We start from the raw sequence: 21,562 nt of genomic DNA, 5'->3' as shown, positions 1-21,562 counted from the left end.
TTTTTTTCTGTGTACTGATCTCTGTATCATACATTAGAGCAAAATAGAAATGAAAAAGGTTTAATTACATCTCAAGTTCATGAATTCTCTTGGGCAATTGCCATTCGATGTAGCTGCATCTAATTAGGAACGAGATTTAATGGTAAAGAATTCAAAACTGCTGTGTGTTTGCTAATATTACATGAATCAGGATTAGAAATAGAATCTATTGACAATAAAATGGTAAGTCCTTGACTAAATTATAAACTTCTGTGGTAAGGCACCTGTATTGGAGCTTGCACTCTGTCTCACATGTTTGTGACCATGAATTTGTTCTTTAGCTCTCCAAGCTCAAAATGGACTTCAAAATAGACTTTAACCTTTAACCTTTATTTACAGTGTTGTTTCGATCATAAATAACTTCAAGATTGTGAGTAAATGTATTAGTAATCTGAGAAAAAAGTTTCGTCCAAACATGCTGGTTTTATATTAGTGAAATTTGGCATTCACGTGGAACCTTTTAATCCCCAAACTGATTAATCCTTCTTTTCTCAAACTCTCTGAAAGCAGTGAGTCTGGTGAATTTGATGTACTCAGTCAAAGAAATCTGTTGCTCAGTCTTGTCACTTTTCTATCTTTTCACACTTTACTTGCTTTCACATCTTCTGAATCTTTAATCGTAATATCCTCCATGGGATTACAGAATCAATGAGATTGTAAAAGACCTTTGAGATCATCAAGTCCAACCTTTGACTGAACACCACCTTGTCAATGAGACCATGGCACTGAGGGCTATGTCCAGTCATTTCTCGAACACTTCCAGACATGGTGACTCCACCATGACTCCCTGAGCAGCCCATTCCAACATCTAAACACTCTTCTTGAGAAGAAATTCCTCCTGATATCCAGCTTAAACCTCCCCTGGTGCAGCTTGAGGCCATTTCCTTGTGGTTTGTCTCCAGCTGCTGAGGAGCAGATGCCAATCCTCACGTGGCTACCCCCTCCTTTCAGGCAGTTGCAGGGAGTGATAAGGTCTCCCCTGAGCCTCCTTTTCTCCAGACTAAACAACCCCAGCTCCCTCAGCCATTCTTCTCAGGACTTGTGCCCCAAACCCTTGACCAGCTCGGTTGCCCTTCTCTGGGCTCCTGCCAGCATTTGAATGAACTTTCTTGAAGTGAGGAGACAGAAATGGACAGAGGACTTGAGGTGCAGCCAAATTTGTTACCAATTTACAATATTTTTTTCCCCGAAGTCACTTCACATCTGATCAAAAGTTCACTCACTGAAATAGAGCATTTTACAGCAGGAAAGTATTTGGCCAAATCACTGAAGAACTTACTATCAGTTATTCACAATTATTTTCAGTTGGTAGCAAACCAGCTTTACTCATGTATGCTTAACATGAAGAGCTGTCTTTGTATAAACTTCTAATGGAAGTTACAGAATAAAATAATGTTATTAGTTATGTTCTTAAATAGCCAGTAGGTGGACTTTTCGTAATTAGCTTCCTTCTGAGGGCATTTTGCTCCTGCTTTTCAGGGTATGAAAATGCATTAAGCACTGACAAGGTAAGTAAAGAGCTCTCTAGGGAGCCTAAATATAGTCCTGTTAAAAGCTAAGTAACCTTAGTAAATCAAACCAAAGATTTTTTTCATGCTGATGGCTAATTTTGTGAGTGAAAAAGTCATAATGAATACATAAAACGAAATTATCTAGTTTGTTAACAGCCAGGAATGTGAATATCCAATGATACTGTTGTGATATAAATCACATTTTTAAGCCAAGTAATCTGGAATGGGGAGAAGTCCTTGTGTTTTACAGTAGAATGCATTGAAAGCTTTGGATTTCCTCAGTTTAGCATCACCAAAAGCATTTGTTTCAATTTAATATTTATTTTTGAAAGTATAATTCTATGTATTTTAAATACAATAGGCTGCTGCAGTACAGTTACAGATTTGTATTAAAACATTGTTTAGAAATACACTATCCAATTTAGCTCAATTTTAGAAATATAATTTCCAACTAACATGAAAGTTGGATCAGTTACAGATAACATTACTGATAACACAAAACTCATACTTTTGTATTTAACAGTTTTGCTTGCCCATATTTGTTTCAAATCTAGAAACCTCAGTCACTGAGAGCAAGACTCAGTGTCTCACATATGTATTCTGAAAATAGAGAAGAAATATATTATTCTGACCCCCAAAAGTGTGTGAACTTAGTCACTCTTCCCCAGATATGTCTTACTGTATTAATGGGAATTTGGAGTAGTAATGCTCACTCTAGTACAATAAGAGATTGGTTTCAAAAGTTCATGCAGAACAGCATACCTGTCTTCCTTTAAATCTGGTGGAAATCTTACATGAACACTTTCTGTCAGCAGTTTTCCCTCATTTCTGATTATAGTTCAAGTACTGCAGGAGCAAGGTTTTTTTGTTAAGTATTCCTGCACTTCTGAGTGTGGTACCTTTGGTCAGGATTGAAAATGAAGTGCAACAAATGCCATTTATATCATCTGAAATGACAGGTATATTGCTCCTTACATGTTTTGTATTTTGTCATATTTTCCCTAAACAGATGATTTATAGAATTTCTTTGTAATGGGATTGCTGCTTACCAAACAGTAATTGTCCATGAATGGTTCATTATTTCAGTGTTCTGAAACCATAAAGGTATAGACAATCCTGCCTAATATGCAAAAACTGGGGCTAAGCAAGTACTTCTCGGTACTTGCAGAAAGTAATTCTTAAAAATTCCCTGAGGTTGGCTGTTTCTGACTCTTTTACCTGGGCTTCTTTGGTGAACTACTTCCATGTGATGGTTCTGTCTGTCTCTGAGCGCCCCTCCAAGCAATACCTTTTGAGCCTGGTGGGCACCACCAGCAGTGGTCTCAGAGCTGGGGTGTTGACACAGGCTTTGTGGTTTTGGGGCACCACAACGAGGGCAGCTGGAACTCCAGCCACAGCTCTTCGCAGCCAGGCAGGGAATGTGGACGTCCAGCAAGCACAGGCTCCACAAGGAGCCCTCCAGTGTTAGGGGCAGCAGCAGCCCAGCTGGATTGGCACAAAAAACCAAACGAGCTGGATGATAATCCAAATGTCATGGATTTGACAGATGTAACTTCTGTAGTTCCCCTGGGTGTGTTATGTCTTGTGTTCATTGCTTCACATAACTTTGTATTTTCACACTTTCAATTGGTCTTTTTCCGAACAAATATAGATTTTGATTTTTTTATTTCAAAACAGAACTCGTTTTTTAATTATTCATAGTATTTGAAGATAGAAAGATTTGAGCTGTATTGTATTAACAAAATATTAATGTATTAACTTAATACATTAACTTAATCTATATCTTGGTAAGGCAGTCCAAACAAAAGTTCTAAGAAGCCAACATTCATATTGTGAATCACATTTTGAAACATACAGTGATGAAACTATTACTAAAGGAGAAAACTGGAATCGTTCTCTAAGCAGCATTAAATAGCTAGAGCAAAAGTATTGCAGACAATGGTGACATTGAAAAAAAATTTTACTCAACCTAAAATGAAAAGGACTGAACAAGATCTTGTACAAGGTACCAAATTACTTTTTCATTACTACATTGCTTCAAATATTCCAAATAATGGTATCAGCATTTAAAACTTTTTTAACATAGCATTTCTTTCTCGATAGTTCAATCTGTATTTCACTAGAAGTGAATATAACCCATTGAAATGTACAGAAAAACTATCACATTGTGTCTGTCTTTCAGCAACTACATTCTGGTGATTTTTGAAGCCCTAAACAGTAATCTAGCAACCACTTTGATCAAAATCTCCTGTGGCCACACTGTAAAATTAACAGTTGAGCCAAGCATGTCAAATCTTTGCAGCAATGTTCAGAAAACATGAATCTTGAGAAGAAATATTCAAGAATGGACAGAAATTGTCCATTTTGTACTTGTTTGCATGGTCCCATGTTACCTGACCACATTTGTCTTGCAGTGAAAAACAAACATAGCTTTATAGTAAGAGTGAAGCAAATTAATGCTTAAGGGGAGAAACTCATAGTAAGCACTCCAGTTCTTTTGTTTAAGAAGGCATTTTTTTTGTTTAATTTTAAGTTGCATGACTGCTTTGTTAATTTGTGAAAACAATCAAAGGCATATCAACTGTTATTTTTGCATCCCTTCTCCCCACCCTCAGTTTCCCCAGTTGTGAGAAAGACTTTTGAATCCTAGAAAAACTTTCTGTTGAAGAGGCTGTTTTTGGCAGATGGGGTTGGGCCTGAACAAACAATAAAATGCTACAACAATTTGTTGAATATCAAGTCTTATATAGCTCTCAAAATGATACAAATATTTATCTGCTGGATGTAAAGGGCTGTACATTTTGGATAAGCTGTGAGCTCTTACAAACTGTGAATTATATCAGATCTGATTCTCAAACATAAATGAACATTTTTGTTCAGTAGCATAATAACTGTAACTGTGAGCGACTGCACTAAACATCAGAGATGTTTTAATTTCAGAGAAGTTCATTAACAGCTGAAATAACTGAAGAGGCACTGTTGCTAATCTTTTTGGTAACCTGTGGTGTAGTGATAGCAGGTTGCAGCTGTGATTTTGGATTAAGCATGTTGTGGAGGGACAAAGCTATTTCATCATCATGACACACAGTTGCCAGTGAACTGCCCAATGTGAGGGGGCAGTAAGAGGGGAGCTATGATTTATGTCTATGAGCTCACTGACTTCCTGGATAACACAGGTATAAGATCTCTAATTTGCAAGACTGCAAAATGTCTGCAAGAGAGGAATATCATGGCATTAATGTCGTGTTTCAGTTTTTCTCTATTTCTGTTAGGGACAACAGACAAAGCAACATGGAATTTGGAGATTGCCATTGTAGGGGCAGAAGGCTAATACTGGATCTTAAGAACAGAGGCAGCATGGTACAAATAGTATTTGGAGAGTGAAGTCATCATCAAGAAGGCAGAGATGCATATTTTGTAGGGTGACATCAAGTACCATCTAACTTTTTAAAGTCTTTCAGAAGTCAGAAGCTGAAAATCTGATCAAAAGATAGTGCACTTAAGGAGAATCTTGTCATTTCTGGAGAGCTGCTAATTTCATATTAGTTGTGACAGTGACCATCTTGACATTACACAATTTATTTTCCTCTCAGATCTGATTTCAATATGGCTTTTATGACCTATTATTAGTTGAGATCTTCATATCAGAAAATCATAGAATGTGAAGAGGTTGGTATTGAACTTAAAGGTCATCTAGTCCCAAACACTACTGCTGTGGGCCAGGATACCTCCTGGTAAACCAGGTTTCTCAAGACTTTATCCAACTTGGCCTTGAACGCCTCCAGGGATGCATCACCATGTAGCTAGGTTGCAAACCATTGCAATCTGGGACCATGAACCTCCTACTGATGCCAATAGGAGTTTGAAGTCCAGGGTTAGTCTCCACCTTGTTATAGAGACATGGACAGTATAGACAAAAGCAGTTTGATATATCACATATAGTAATGACAAGATCTGTCTCGTCACGTTAAGACTAAAATTTACCAGGCAAACAATAAGATATTCGCCAAAGCTGCATGTATGTCCCATGAGAGTTGACTGAGATTAAAGGGTGCATTGCTATCAAGTATGAAGCTCTTTTTTTTCCTTCCCTGTTTGTTTCTTCCATTTTAATTGATTTCTCTTTTGAAGCAATATTTGAATAGATAAAACAATGGCCAGATTAAAGACAGATACTGTATTTTGCTGCCTTCTCATTTTCATAAACTAAAATACACAGGTAACAGATTGATCAGCCATCATGTCAATTGTACTTGTGAAAAATCTAACTGCCTGTTGTAGCACCAGCCCTTTAAATTTGATCAAGTGAATAAATGAAGGAGGAGCATAAAATTACATTTTACTTGGTTCAGTTGTCTGTGAAGAAAACATCTTAATCCAAGTAAGAGATTCTTACTTGAATTTCCTAGTCAGGCTTAACTAACTTCATCCTTTCTGTCTCTTCTTTTCCTTCCTTCTCCATTCTTAAAATGCACCATTCATTTTGCTTCCTTCCTCCATCTCACCACTTTCCTATTGTTTCTTTCCACCTTGGTCATTCTATTGCCTTTTACCTTGTTTACTTTGGTCACTTTCCCTGTCAGAAATTCTCATTCTTTTGAATATTTATTCTACATCACAAACAAGAAATCACAGTGATGTAGACAGAATCACTGCTGTCAGAGTGTATTGCAGAAACTGGGCAGGTTGTAAAATCAATCAGCTTTTTTCTTTTCCTTCCTGTTCCTTTTGTATTTTCTTTCCATTCTTCCTATTGTATTCTTCACTTTCCATTTCTTCTGATTCCCCATCATTACCACAGCAGTAATTTTGCCATCTGCAAAAAGAGCCAGGCAGCATTAGTAAGCTCCTTTGCCGGACAAAAGATAAAGGAAAACATAAAATCTGTGCTATAAATACCTTCAAAAACGCTTGAAAGCATTAGATTTGATTGGTTTGACCTGTAGTACAAGACAATGTATCTTGACAGCCCTGACAGCCTTCATGTACAGAGGCAGTCAGTCAGTCAATCTCCTATGTTCTGTTCTTTGTCATCCATAAACCTTCTGTTATTTGAAATGAAAGTTTGATGGAGGTACCCTAAATCCATTCAAACAAAGCTAGCAGAGAATATAAATAACATTTCAATTGTGAAACTAACAATGATTCCTCCCTCTCTTCCCTGCCTGTCATCTTGCAGTGGAGAAAGTGGTTCTGGGAAGACTGAAGCCTGCAAACAGATAGTGAAACACCTCACTTGCAGAGCCAGCTGCAGCAGAAATACCTTTGATACAAAGATAAAACATGTAAGTAGCATTCCAGTCACTGAGGGAATGAAGCAAAACCTTGGCCTCTTGGATAGGCAGAGATATTTGAACTGTATGGAAAAAGGCGCCACCTCTTTAGAAATTCATAAATGGCTTGTTTTCACCTTTGAAGTCAAAGGAAGTTTTTTTCCCATGAATGGGAATGGCATTAAGCTCAAATTGACGTGATAAGAAGAATCTCCGAAGTGGAGGTAGTTTTCTTTCTGTGTTTTGGTGACTTTGAAAATCAGTCTTGCAGTGAACAGGAAACATTTTTGTGATAAGTAACTGTTTCTTAAACACGAAATTATTTGCCTTCAGTAAATAGATTTGTCTGTACGGTGTGGTGATGCTTCTCTGGACAGTGTAAGAAGTGTTCAGACATGTGAAGTAATATTATGCAAGACAGAAACTGTAAACTTGCAGAAAAACTGCAAGAATTGAACAAAGTTATATGGCTCAATACTTGTGTATGAAATATATTTAAGAAATAGGTAAGAGTTCCGAATATTTGTTCAGTCATATTTAATTTCCAAGATATGTGTTTCCGTATTTAATTATTCCTGTATTTAATTCCCTATAAAGGTTCATACTGAAATTTTAAATTATGCTGAACCCTGGATTGCCAATTCAAAATCTTTTAAAAAATACCTTTCCTGATGAAACTTCTCATCTGAGATCTCAACTCAGAGACAGCTATCAATGGGTCTTAATGGAGGTGGAAGAGCATTATCAAATTTTGTTTATAGAAAGTTCCTTTAAAACTAGATGGATATCTGACTTTGTATGGTAAATGTATCAGATTTCATCCACAGTGAGTAGAGATTCTAATTTAGTTGCCTTTTCAGGAGCCTTAATGAACACAGTTGTCTGGATTCATTCCTGCTGCAGCTATGCAGTTATTACTGCATGGCACCATTAAATTAATAATGTTGCACAGGTTAAAGCAAGTGCTGAATTAGTCAAAGGAGCAAATACATCCTAAGCAACACTACTGGAGTGGAACTGGAACCAAAACCAGGCTGACTAGTTTTCTGCTGCCACCTACTGCACAGACAGCTGGTTTAATTAATAATTGTGAATGGTTTAACTTTTAGAGCTTCTGTGCCACTCCACAGACCTCTTCCCCCCCCCACTAGTTCATCCAGCTTCATGACAGGAGTAATGTCAGAACAGCAGTGCATATGCACCACATTGCAATCAGCTTCAAGGATGCATAGAGGAAAGTTCTGAAGGGAAACTGTCAGTGTAAGGGGTGTAAGCAACTAATTATACACAAAAAATACTAAATACATCACTGTGATCCTGAAAGCATAACATGCAAATGCATTAGTCAGACATGCCATAAAAATGTCTGAATATTGTTTTTTTCCTCAGTTTTTCACTGGTATAATTCTAGTTGAAATCAATAATTTATGCCATTTCTGACATTATATAAAACTCGTAAATTCCTTTGTTGGGTTATTAGTATTGACTGACTGTAGCTTCATAACCTGTCTTCAAAGATTTTAATATATTTGCCAAATGTACCAGCTCCAGGAACATGGCTCCAGTCACTCATATCCAAACTACTGGTAGGGACAGAGCTCATGTGTGAACCTTCCAATTACAACTTCCACTATTCTGACACTGCATTTTTGGAATATATTTTGAGCTGTCTTACTTTAATTACTGTTTTGGAAAAAAACCCTACCAAATATTTTTTTTAAATTCCAAGATTAAAAATGGTCTTCTTTTTTTTCCCCCATTAATTAATCACAAGCCATCCTCACTGATTTTTTTTTTTTGAAATATCTTCCTGTTTATTTCTTCCCGTATTGTTTCTTTACTATTATTGTGCAGGTAAACTGTATCTTGGAGGCCTTTGGACATGCTAAGACACCCTTGAATGATTTTTCCAGCTGTTTTATAAAGTATTTTGAGCTACAGTTTTGTGATCGGAAAAAAACATTAATTGCAGGTGAGTATCATTTAATCTGTAAATTCTGATATCACGCAGAGAGTGATTAGAGATCAGCGTGCCGTGCCCAGAATTGGACAGCAAGGGCTTCAAAGGACATGAAAGAGGCAAGGGGGCTTAGGGAGTGTCAGAGGAAGGACTTAAATAGCGTGTGAATGGATCACTTGTCAGGAGTGAGCAGTGCCCTGTTCTGAGCAACCACAAGGTGGCAGGGAAAGACAAGAAACCAGCGATTCCTCCAATTTCCCAGGGGGTGAGTTTCGTTTTATTTCACAGATCAACACACTGAGAGAGCTGTGCAGCGCAACATAGTGAAGTAAGAGTAAAAAATGGAATAAATTTTTAAGTCATGCAGTTCTACCTAATATTGTATTGGGTATTTTATGTATCCCTTAAATCAGTGAGTCATATAATCCGTTTGCAAAAAGTCAAAAAACCCAACAACAAGTATATTCTGTAATACTGAAATTAGAAGTAATTTATTACAGCTTAGAGCTTCTTTTAAAACAACTAGGAACCATATTGTTATTTATTCTTATTCAAGGCAAGATAGTATGAAATTCGTTCCTGCTTTCAGAGTAAGTATGAATTCCCTAATCCTTAGTAAGCATTCATTAGTAGGAAAAAAAAAAAAAAAAAAAAAAAAAGAAATACAAGAAAACTGAGCCAACACTCAGTTTGATTCTGAAAACTGCTCTTCAAAAGCAGCCACAGGAAGCTTTCATTTCTGGTCCACATAGGTCATCATAAAGCTGCTCACTGTCAAAGCAAGGTCTGTCTGCAAAAATAACTATACACAGACAGTTTCCTATTTGCACTGTTCCTGGATGGTGAAGCTGTATGGCAAGACACACTTTTGTTCCAAGTAAATTAGATTCAGTTAGATAAATATTTCCAAATCTACTCTTTTTTATATATATAATTTTAAATGTATTTATGCTTTCTGAAGAGTTTCATTAAAAATTTCTTTGGAAATATTTCCAATTGCATTTTCTTGAGACAGTTCACTATACTCTAGAAAATACGATAGTTTCTTCATGGGAAGTGTCACTGCATGGGAAATTACTAACGCGTTTTTCTAGTTTGTTTTATAATGAATGTGGGATAATTGTAAAGGAGATTCAAAACTAAAAATGTGTGATTTTGTTTTTCATTTATAGGCTCTTGTGGGAGGAATGCAAAATTAAGTATACATTAGCATGGGCTGAAGAGCATCTCAGTTCAGCTTGTGAAAATAAACCTCAATTCCTAAAGCTAATGTTTTATAAACCCTTTGTGTTGTACATATTTGATTTGAGTATATTTTGTTTGCAGGAATGTGGGTTTATAAACAGCTTTACTCAGAACTGCCAGTTATATTCATACCCATTGCCTGTGACAGGATCAATTAACCAGGTTCTTGTGCCAGTTTTCTGGTACACTAATTCTGTGTTTTTATGATTCTCAAGCTGTAGACATCAAATGAGAAAATGTAGGGGTAGTCAGGTCGATTAACAAATGTAAACAAATTGCTTAGCTACCCTGCTGTTCCCCAGTTATTTGAGAATTGAATCAATTGTTCTTACCAACTCTAAGGTAGCCAAAAGTTACATAATTTACTGTCAAGAGAGACAAGCCTTACTATAGCAGTAGAAGTGTGTTTGATATTTCTGAAATTTGCAATTGTTCCTGCTGTTTGATTTGCATAGTAGATGTTGCCTTTTCTCGGCCACTGCTAAGCATCACACGTGAGTGAAATTATCCCAGGTTTAGACCCCCATAAATGAGAAGAGAATCAGGCATGTTGTCTTTAGCAGGTTTAAATTCCACCCAGGCATACTCTGTATTTAACTGCAAGATCATTTGCAGTGGTATTTACTGTCTTGCAGTGTTTAAACATAAGTGAATAATTTAAATATGCAGAGCACCTGGTTTTGCTGAGCCATGTATTTATAACTCATTGATACTAACAGGGTAAATGTGTCCAATTTGTAAACAAAAATCCAAGTGACACTAGACTGACTCCATCAAAGGTTTTAGGTGGTTTAAACTCCTCCACAGACAGATACTAAGATGGAGATCCAGAACAATTTGCTAAGGGAGGGACATGCAAAGTACGTGTGTACACTTTTATTATAGAGGGCAAGGCCAAAGTGGTACTCCTTGCATTTTGAGTGGACACCAGTGAAGTTTGTGACAGCTTCTTGTTCATGCTGAAGTTCTTTTAAACCCTGGAAATGCTCTGACTTTTGTTACAAGGTTTATTCTTCTGGCAGAAAGTGCAGTATACCTAAATAACTGAAATATTTTGCCATAATTTTCATCATTAGAGTTGATTCATTCTTTAGGATAAACTGTATTTTTCCACAATGTTTTGAGAACAAGTTTTTGCATGGTTCTACTCAAAGCTAGTACAGATATCTGAAGAGGTTTTATGTAGTAAAAAGTTTTATATTAAAACAAACACTTAAAATAAACTACAGGCCAGTGATTTCATTAAGTTTCTAAAATAAATTCAGAACTCAAAGATTGATCTTCTGGCAAAAAAAAAAAAATAGTATCATTCCCAGGGAATGACTAACTCCCAGAGCATAATAGTAGAAGACTAATTTTTTTTTTCCCAGAATTGTCCTTCAGATAAGCTGATATAATTCCTAAGGTGAAAAATAATATATAAATTTCTTCAAATTACTCAGAAGGAAACTTAGGAAGAGGAAGTCTGAAAAACTTACTCTCCAGATTTTATGATTTGTTTTTCAGGCATTGAATTTTTCAATCTTCACATTTTGAAAAACAACGACTGATTTTTTTTTTTTTAAGTTACATGGAAATGGACTGACAAATGTTTTCTTGTCTTTACAAATAGCTGTGTTTAGGACAGCATGTTTTTTGAGAAGGAGCAATGTAGTTTCTAAGAATGAATAGCTGAAAGACAGATTTCACTGGGCACACTTTTAATACAGTTTGCATTGCTGACTGTGTAGCTGCTGAGTAGATCAAGTGAGCTGTTAAAGGAAGGAGAAATTTGTTTGTGCCTGTAAACACAATTACCCTTGCACAAAAAGACAGTCTTTGCTTTGAAACTTCAATAGTTTTCTCCCTTTTATTTCACAATTAGATTAACAAACATATTTTACTTTCTAGAAAAGCATACTACCATGATAGTTTTCTTTATGGCTCTTAGCACTATTAAGATGATGCTGTGTTTGATTCTTGCTGATTGGAAACTTGGCTTTTCTTAACAGCTCTTCCTTCTGCTGGAGATGTTAGTTGAGATGGAATGTATTTAGGCTTGTTAGTGTGCAGGTGACTTGAAGTACTTGGAAAAGGCTGAATTAATTTGTGTCATCTCAGTAAGTGATGTTGCCCATCATTAAAGTTAAATGATAGATGACCTTTGGTAACATTTTTCCTGCTTGCATTAATCAAGGAATGTTAAAAACACCTGAAGTGGTAGTTATAAAAGACTTAGTGAAGAATATTTCACACAAAAATGTGATTAAAGATTTGCAGTGAACTCTTTTCAAATTAATTGACGGTTGGATTAGTTTTACTGTGAATAAGTTACAAGCACAATAAACGATGGAAATCATCCTTCAGGTTCATCTATTCTGTTTTACCCTGTAGGAATGACAGCCAGGTAATGACTGATTCTGATGAAAGTGTGTGTCTGGGCCAGTCCTGCCATGATTGCATTGCTTCAATTTATAATGTGTTGCAAAGTTACTGAAGCCAGAAACATACATGATTTCCCAAGTGTGCCTTTCTGCTTCCCGTACAGGTTTGGGTTTTTTAGTTTTTTCTGTAGTGTAGCAGCAGAGGATTAGATGGATGATACACAGTTTCTCATAATATTGATTCCATATTAGCAGTTCACTACTACATTTTGTAGGATGATTAAATGGGCCAGATTATGTTTCCTTGCTTCAGCAAGTCAGACCTACAACACCTCTCTGTCAGTCCTACTGCCTCTTTGCCAGAATCCCAGGCATGGTTTTGCTTGCCAGTACATGTCAGGACATGTCTGAGCTGTTACATAAAGAAATCATAGAGGATGCCCCTGGCTAATGTACCCCTGACCTTCTGTACTCCTTACCTGGGACGTGTCCAGGATGGTTTGGCCTATGCTCTTTGAGAGACCCTGCATAGATATATTTAGTTCATGGACAGAATTTAGCTGTTGAGGCCTTTCTCAAAACAATATGCTCCAGATTTACCCATTTAATTTCTTTCCCATCTACACTGTCTTTCAGCAGTATTCTCAAAGGCTGTGTTCTCTCATACACACAATTTCAAGTAACCTCAGGTTTGCTGTGTTTATTAAAACAGTATAAATAAAAACTTGAAGAACTTCAAAACATAAAATGACCAGACAAGTACAGATAATACAGCAATTTCCAACCCAGCAGTGAGTGAGCTGTTGTGGACACTAGCAACTGCATGGTGGCAGGAACAGACATTCTGCCTGCTGGCCTAGTCATTAGGCTAATGCAACTCCTGTGCCTCTGACACACACTCTCATTCACCAAACTGTTTCACTTTGCATTGGGCAACACCTGTGAGTCCAAAACTGGTTCTGAAAATATTCAGAATTTTAATTTTAATCCCACCCAGCTTAAAAAAAGTAAAAAATGAGAAAAATTCTAAAAAGACATGAGTGGTATGCATTTAGAGAACATACTTGCGGTGCTGCAGGATGCATGCACCAGTATTTGAGAAGACTATATGTTCAAGAACTAATTCCAGTTCATGAACAAAGGAGTCCTGAATGAAGTGGTTGAAAGCCAGGCTATGGGAAGCTATAGTTTAATACTATTTACTGTTATCTGCTTACTGGGTTGAAAAATATAGATCCTCCATTGCTGAGAAGTGCACTTTAAGCTCTAAACTCAACAGCCCTTTCCAGGGCGAGGATGCTTGCAAAGACTCAGTGAAAGCTCTGCCATACTGCAGATACTGAAAAGCCTAAAGCTGCAGTAAAATGGACTGTGTCCATGTGATGGAGGTGCTCAGTTGTGTGTGAAGAGGTGTGCTTCTGGTCTTTGCACCACAGCTGGTATTTAATAACGATGAGATAAGGTATGCCAGCAGCTGGGTAAGTGGGAACAGGCCCACTGGCCAGAAGGGCCCTGACTCTAGCTGCAGTTGGACATTCCCTCATTCTCTTCGTCTCTTGCATCTGGAACCACATGGTGTTGTACTTCCTGGGGAGAGCTCAAGAGTAGCCTGCCCAAAATGTCAACATCTCTCTGTCTCTTCACAGGTATCCCTAAAATGCCCATTATCTTGTGAACAGGATCTGAGGGCTTAGTATTTCCTTTGCTTCTGTGCTTTGCCTCTTTCAGAATCTTAGTGGGCCTGAGGTTATGCATGATCCTGTAAGCTGTTTTTCTGTAGGCAAATCTCACTCAGATTCATCCTCCTTCACCTCCTTCCCCAGACTGCTGATTCACACAGCTTCTCATTTATTCAAGTCATCATAGCCCCTCTGAGATGCCCATGTTTCCCCCGGCTCAGGTCGGTGAGCTTGTTGAAAACCTGTTCTGCAGAGGATTTGTCTCTTTGTAACCATCTAGAAGCTAGGTGGTTAATCTAAACTATTAATCTCTATGTTCTTAATTACCAGCAGAGAAAAAAGAAATGCTTCCAAGTGTGTTTTTTCAAGAGGTCTTGAATCTCTCTTCCATCTTTCTCTTTCTGTTTAGAAGGAGGGTAGAACAGATGCCAGTGCTCAGACGGCCACACTTTGGTGAGATGACTAATAGCTTGTCTTTTAGAAAGTCTTGCCACATACAACAACTGGTACAAATAAACATAAAGTATCTTTAAAACTAAGTAGTTTTAATGGTAATATCAAACAGTAAGTGTGCTAATATGTTTGTTCCAACAATTTTAATAGAATTAAGGTTTTACATGTGATTTGCATAGAAACCCATGGGAGTATGAATGGTAATACTATATTTTATATGCTCCCCTCAGATAATTTTATAAGAAACATTGTTTATTCTTAACTGTTGCAATGGTGAATGGTTTAAGATATTTAAGTTCAGAACAATCAGTATAATGATGAATTTATGTGTTTGTTTCTTAATCAGCTAGGATTTATACATACATGTTGGAGAAGTCTCGTGTCGTTATCCAGCCTCTAAACCAGAGTAATTTTCATGTTTTTTACTTGATGATGGATGGATTGTCTGCTGAAGAAAAATACACCCTGTACCTCAGTAATTTATCTGCACACAGGTAGGAAAATAAGTTTATATTTAGTATTATTGGTTTTCTTATATTAATGTCTCTCTGCTGTTAAGGTCCTTCTTCCAGTAGCTAAAATTTTTCTAACTTTTCAATGAGTTCTGACATTACTTATTATGGAGTACCTGCTCATGAGGATTTAGTTCTGAAATACATATATTGTCTCTTAAAAAGATCAGAGCTTTATATCCATTAACATTGTTGCCTTAAAGGAGAAAAAGAAATTTGTTAGCAATTTTTCTGTCTTCTGTGGACTAAAGTAGATCTATTGGTTTTTGTTTTTTTCCCTGGTGAAAAGTGTGTTTCTTAACATAAAAACTGTTTTATTGATTTATAATTTTCATATAGAATATGTTGATTTTGATGAAATGTCACTAAGTTTGAGTGGTATATCCATTTTCATTTTGAAACTTACTTTATATCAAATTAGTAAGAAAGTCAGAAACAAAAGTTTTGACTGCTTTGAACCCAAGAATAGGATTCAACACCTAGCACCTAAAATTATGTCTTTCTGTATGACTCCACATGAGCTGCTTGTCTTGGCTCCCATTTGCAATCAAAGGAGATTGAGTCCCTTCTCAGCTGTATTTATAGACTTAAATATAGCTGTGTGCTTTGGATGAACTGAACCACATTTGTATCTTCATAAACACAAGGAGGTTTGGGGTTTTTTTCAGGAAATTTTGTGAACATCTCAGAATTTATTAATTCAGATTATTTTAGAGTGAAAAAATATTCCTCACTTAGTTAACTTGCCTTTTACTCTTCAATCTTTCCTAAATGTCACTGAAATGAGAGAAGGCCATTTAGTATTAATGATCTTCTATTAAATTGACTACCTTTAAAATGAATATGGTGAGTAACTGTAAAAAGACCAATACTAATTAAAATTATGTAAGACGAATGTTTTCAGGTTTTCACATCTAAGCCTTTTTCCCATGGATCTTTTTTTCTCAACTTTTTCATTTTCCACTTTGGATAGTTACTTGAAATAGCAGTTCTAGATTTAGGACTTGTAAATAGAAAGACACCACATTAATTTTTGCAGAGAAAAGCTTTGTTGTTTATGATTTTTTCTTGGATGGAAATCTTCTCACTACCACTGTTAGGTAATGTTTTAAGCTGTTACCATTTCTGTATTATACAGAATAGCATACAGCACTAGCTCTGAAAAAACCTCAGGCTAAATTCCTTTGCTAAAAATGATTCACTTTGAAGCAGGGAGAAAAAGAGTTAAATTCTATGTTTTAAATTGTTTGAAGGCTCTGAAGACCAAAAGTATTCTAAGTTCCTGATGATTACTTTATTCCTCTTCTAGCATAAGTTGTTTGGAAGGTCTCCGTTTGTTCAGAAAATGAAACAGTTTGAAGTCCCCTTGCAAGAAGCTCAGACAGGAAAGAACTTAGTGTAAACCTAAATAATTTGATTCACATGAACAAAGCTTTATCTCATAAGATATGATAATCATCCAAAAAGAACAAAATAATATTTCTAAATAGATGCCTGAACATTGCAGTACCAAAGCTTCAGAAGTAATTTATATCTGAATATTTGCACAAACCTGCTTTTATCAATAAAGCTTTGCTTTGCCTATGTAGAGTAGATTGTATCTTACATTATTGAGAGTGTTTAGGCCAAATTTTTCTTACCTTAAACTCCTGAGTGCAATACTTCAGTGAGCTAGATCTTTCTCAGCCGATAAAGTTAAATTAGGGATGAATTTCTACTTCATCAAATTCCCTCATGAATCAGGAAGGCAGGATCTGGCCTCTTCATAAGCTCATTATTTCTGGCTTAGTCAAATTTTGATGAGATCACATCATTCTGATAACATCCACAAGTGACTTTTTCATGTTTACTTTAAACAAGTGCAATCTTGATTCAAATAGTAAAATTAACTAGATAACAAGCCTTTTAAAACCTTTGGCAGGTGGTGTCTGCCCAGTTGTTTTTTTTGTTAATTTTTCTGTTTCTCTTCTCATTGTTTAATATTACACTTCTATGTAGAAGAGTCAACAATCTTAATAAATAATGGCTATTCAGATCACAAAGTACCTCTATTTTAGTATTGTTTTCTTAAGCCATTTCAATGTAAGAAATAAGATGTACCATGGGTTTTTTTATTCTTATTTTAGATAAAAAGTACCTCAAAGATTTAAACTAATTTTGTCATATGATGCTGTAAAAGATGAGTAATGTAATATATAATCCTGGGCTGAGAGTTAATGTAAATTGCTGAAAGGGTAAATCCCTCCCTTTTGGAATCACTAAGAATTTCTGTAAGTCTGGGGTGTCGCCCCATCGTGTAGGGGAAGTTGTTTGGTTGTAAATCTCTGCTGTTTGGTGCTGTCCTGAGAAGGAGCCTGAGCTCAGAAACTAAAATATGTGTTCTTGCAAGCTTTATAATTGTTAAGGCATAATGGGAAGACAGATAGCTGGACACTTTCTGTTGAGCCTGCATACACCTAGGATCTTAAAGCAGCAAGAATTGAATCTACATAGGGAAGGATCTGAAAGAATACATCTCCCACTGTATCTGCATGTGGATTATGATGGATAAAGACAGAAGTAATTGCTGGAAGGTAAGACCATTTTTCAAGACTGAGCAAGGGAAGTATGTCAGAAATGAAGAGTCTCAAAAGGGCAAGTCAAAGGTTTTTGATTGACAACTGCTCCCCTATGTTCATTATATTTGGAAACTGATTTTTATCAGCAGAGAGTTGATTGAAAAGTTCCGAAATTTTTATTCATTTATTGTGTTTAAAGGACCCTAGGACTTCTTTATCTTGATGATGATAACTATGTGTAATACAGAGACATTAGCAATTTGAAGTTATATTCTCAATTTGCTCTTGATTTGCTCTGGATACATTTTTTTTTTTCTGGGTGCAGATTACAGTCCACGACTGTATGTGGTACTATTGTGGTCTTTGAAGTTTAGCCTCACAAAAAAAGTATTTACTAGCTTTTCTAGCACATTTAGTTTAGCCTCATAGTTACCATAGACACTGACTTAGTGATGAATCTTGCAACCAAGGTGAAACAGAGAGAGCAGTAAGAAAAGTGACAGTGGTGACAGATCAATTTGTAAATGATCTTCAGTTCTGGTGAAGAAAGGATAGGAAACAAAAGGAAAGATTGTAGCAATGGGAAAGAAAATATATTGAGAAAATGTTCCAAAAAATAAGTAGAAAGTCCTGCTTTTGTTGCTTTGGGCCAATTGCTTCATATTAGCATTTCTATTTCAAAGCTGTGGCATATAGAACAATGTAAGAATATCTTTGTGTAGTATGTGTATGTAAAATACTCAAACATACTATTATTAAAAATCATCTCCTTACATATGTATATTTATATTTAAAAATACAGTTTAAGGCAAATTTATTCTAGAAAATTATTTCAGAAAAGACGGTAGGTTTGAGAGCTGTTCAACTTGATGTCTCCGTTTTCAGGTTAAACAAGGTTCCTACTTCTCCTAATTCATTGTACTGTAAAAACAAGTAAATAACTTTGAGCTGAGGAAAATGTTATATACACATTCATGCAAGCTGAACTGTGGTCAGGGCGTGCACCTTTTGTATTTGCATTATTAAGCTGCTGTTCCCAGATATGTAAAATTTTCCTTTCTCCCACAGAACAATGGTGTGCACTGCACTGTGTTTGCTCTCTGCCTGTGATGTTTCTTAGAGCCCTTAAAAAGCAGTGAAACTCTTCTGCACAGATGTAGATCAGTTCATGGAACTGATTTATCTTCTTTTACAGTTTTTCAGTGCAGGTGCCCTCTTCACTCTCAATAGGAAAATTTTGATATATAAAGGAGTAACTTTGGTAAAGTGATGGAATTTTTTATTAAAATCTAAACTGATCTCAACCTAGATCACTGAGAAAATAATTTTCCATTCTAAATTATAAGGTTGGTCTTGAAAATAAAAGGCTTAAAAATTAGTGTGGTAATGTGAATGAAGTAGAAATGATCCCAGTAAAGAGAGCCTTATGTATGACTTTTTGTGTTTCCAGTCATCATCTTTTCTAACAAGCACTAAGAAAACATGTTAAAAATAATGATTTGTCTAGTAACATCCATATTGATCCCCACACTTCCTTTCCATTACATACAGGAGCTCAAGATGTGAATTTTCAAGACTGTGAGTAGGCAGTTAGCACAGATTTCCCCTTCTCAATACACTCAGGTGGCAGCCTCTCTGTTTTCTAACTGTTGTAGATACGGACCATGAAGACACTGCACATTTCCATACTTTTCTTCTTCCTTTTCTTTGATTGTACCTTTGGATGCCTTGTCTCCCCCCCATCCATTTGATTAGGTGCTCATTTAAAATGCAACAGTAAGAAATTATAATATGAAACTACTAGTTTTCCATACTTGTACCATTTGTCTACAAACCTTGCTATGGTAGTATAACAGTAAATTCATAGAGAAAATTCCATGGGTTTGTGTTTGTTTTGTTTTGTTGCTGTTTGGGGTTTTTTTGTTTTATTTTGGGAGTTTGTTTGTTTGTTTGGGGTTTTTGTTTAGTTTTGCTGGTGGGTTTTGTTCATTTTTGTTTGTATGTGTGTTTTTTTGTTTGTGGGGGTTTTTTTTTATTTTCCCCACATAATGAGAAAAATAGGCATTTTAGGAATGTCCCAGTCCTCTGGACAGGAATGTTTCCATTCTGTTTCCTTGTATTCAAGCCTAATAGATAATATTTTCTTGTGGATATTTACTTTGTTTGAAACTCTCAATATGGCCAAAAGCTCAGTTCACAGAGGTGATTACACAGGACCATTTTGATCCCTTTGCTTCACAATTTGCTTGATGCTGATATCTGTGTATGATGACTTGAGGAAAGTCCAAGTGTTAGACTTAAGTTACAAAATTAGATGAATTTAAATGTTGTGAATGAAACAGCTAGATCTGTAAGAGTTACATCAGATTTTCCCATCCTGCTGGAATGATAATTTCTGTATGAAGTTCCAAGTTACATCACTTTATCAAACTACTGTTAGATGCTGTCTGGTGAAAGTCAGCATAGCTTATTTGTACCAAAATTCTGAGTCTCATCCAAATAAAGCCTAGTGTTGAGACTCCCTGAACTTCACCGTTGAGGATCAACTTAGTTTTAAAATCCTGCTGACAGAAACTAAAGCTCTAGGCTATCAGGAAATTGGAATTATTTGTATTTAACTTTAGGAGGAGGGTAAAGAGCATTCTCAGAGGTTCCTCTGCTGTATTCCTCTTTTGCATTATGGGCACTGTCAGCAGAGGAGGAGAGAGAAGCTGTGGCAGATGTTAGGATCACCATCCCTGCAGCTGAATGGCCATGAAGGTCAAGTCCTTCTTCTTCCAAAGAGACCTTCTTTCAAAGATCTCTTAAATTCAAAACAAGCATTCAAGTTCTGGTTGAACAAGTAGAGTTGTATTTTGTTGTTGTTTTGGAAAGATTTTCCTGTCCTAACTTGATTACCAGCAGAACATTCCTTTTCTCCAAATATTTTTGCATTTTAAGTACATTAATATTTCTAAAACAATGCAGTGATACTAGTACTTTAGGCTGTGTACAGTAGCATGCCGAGACAGCAAAGGGTATAAAGACTTCTGGAGCACACTTGACAATCTTTCTAAATAATGTGATAATATGAAGATACAGTTTCAAACACATGGGAGATTTCAAAACCAAGAGAGTTAGGATTAAAAGGGTTTTTTGCTGGAATTTGTTTCAGCAATAAGTGACTATAAGTCACAATAAGTGACTATAGACAGGTGAAACTGTAATTAAAAGAGAAAATAGTTTGGGTTTTTTAAAAACAAACAAACAAACAAACAAACAAAACCCCCAAAAAACCACCTGTGTGGTGGGAAATAATAAAAAAAAATCTACACTTCCATCAGTTCACATTTTGCTGATACAATTCATGTATATTAGAGCTATCTAGTGAAAAGCTTTAACTGTGAACATTTGTTTCTTAACTATCTTCATGCAATGCTACCAAGAAAATCTGATTTACAACAAGTAGTACTATTTTAAGGGCAAGATCTGTACATTCTGAATGTAATGAGGCAATTCCATTTACTTACATTCCAGTGAGGTCTGACAGCTAAACTAAAACAGGCTAGTTATCAGGAAGGTAATGGGGAGAGCTAGGAAGCAGATGTATTTGTCTGAGATTCTGGAGCAGATTTCAACTTGTTTCAGTGAGTTTAATATCTGTGAAATCTGGAATATTTTCAAAGTCAAAAGACTTGTCTAAATTTTATCTGTTGTCTTTTGTGCTTTGCTTGTTTACTTTTTCTGCTTACCATGTATTCTTTTCCTTTCATGCCATATTTACTGATGCCTGAACTTCTAAAATAATTTCTTTTTTGAGACTGAACCACCTTTACTGCATGTAGGTCACATGCATATTCCAACAAAATGTGTTTTCACATTGTTCTCTTTAATGTTTTTCCTTACCCTCTTATAACTTCAGCTGCCAGTTCCCATTTATTTCAACTGATAATAGCCTTTAACCCAATACTCTTACCTTCTTCAGTTTTC

The 21,562-nt window shown here is 36.1% G+C and overlaps 1 protein-coding gene across 1 annotated transcript in view; it reads left to right on the top strand.

The window, feature by feature from the left end:
* The window catches only part of MYO16 (myosin XVI), a 359,373-nt gene that overhangs the window by 200,510 nt on the left and 137,301 nt on the right, over positions 1-21,562 (top strand). The window contains exons 14-16 of the mRNA XM_063392794.1: positions 6,730-6,835; positions 8,678-8,795; positions 14,870-15,017. Coding sequence (XP_063248864.1) covers positions 6,730-6,835; positions 8,678-8,795; positions 14,870-15,017 — 372 coding nt within the window. The remainder of the gene's footprint in view (positions 1-6,729; positions 6,836-8,677; positions 8,796-14,869; positions 15,018-21,562) is intronic.

Source organism: Prinia subflava, chromosome 3, assembly GCF_021018805.1.
Source record: "Prinia subflava isolate CZ2003 ecotype Zambia chromosome 3, Cam_Psub_1.2, whole genome shotgun sequence".
Lineage (NCBI taxonomy): Eukaryota > Metazoa > Chordata > Aves > Passeriformes > Cisticolidae > Prinia > Prinia subflava.
The sequence above is the reverse complement of the archived record's forward strand: the minus strand, read 5'-3'. Positions and strand labels throughout refer to the sequence as shown.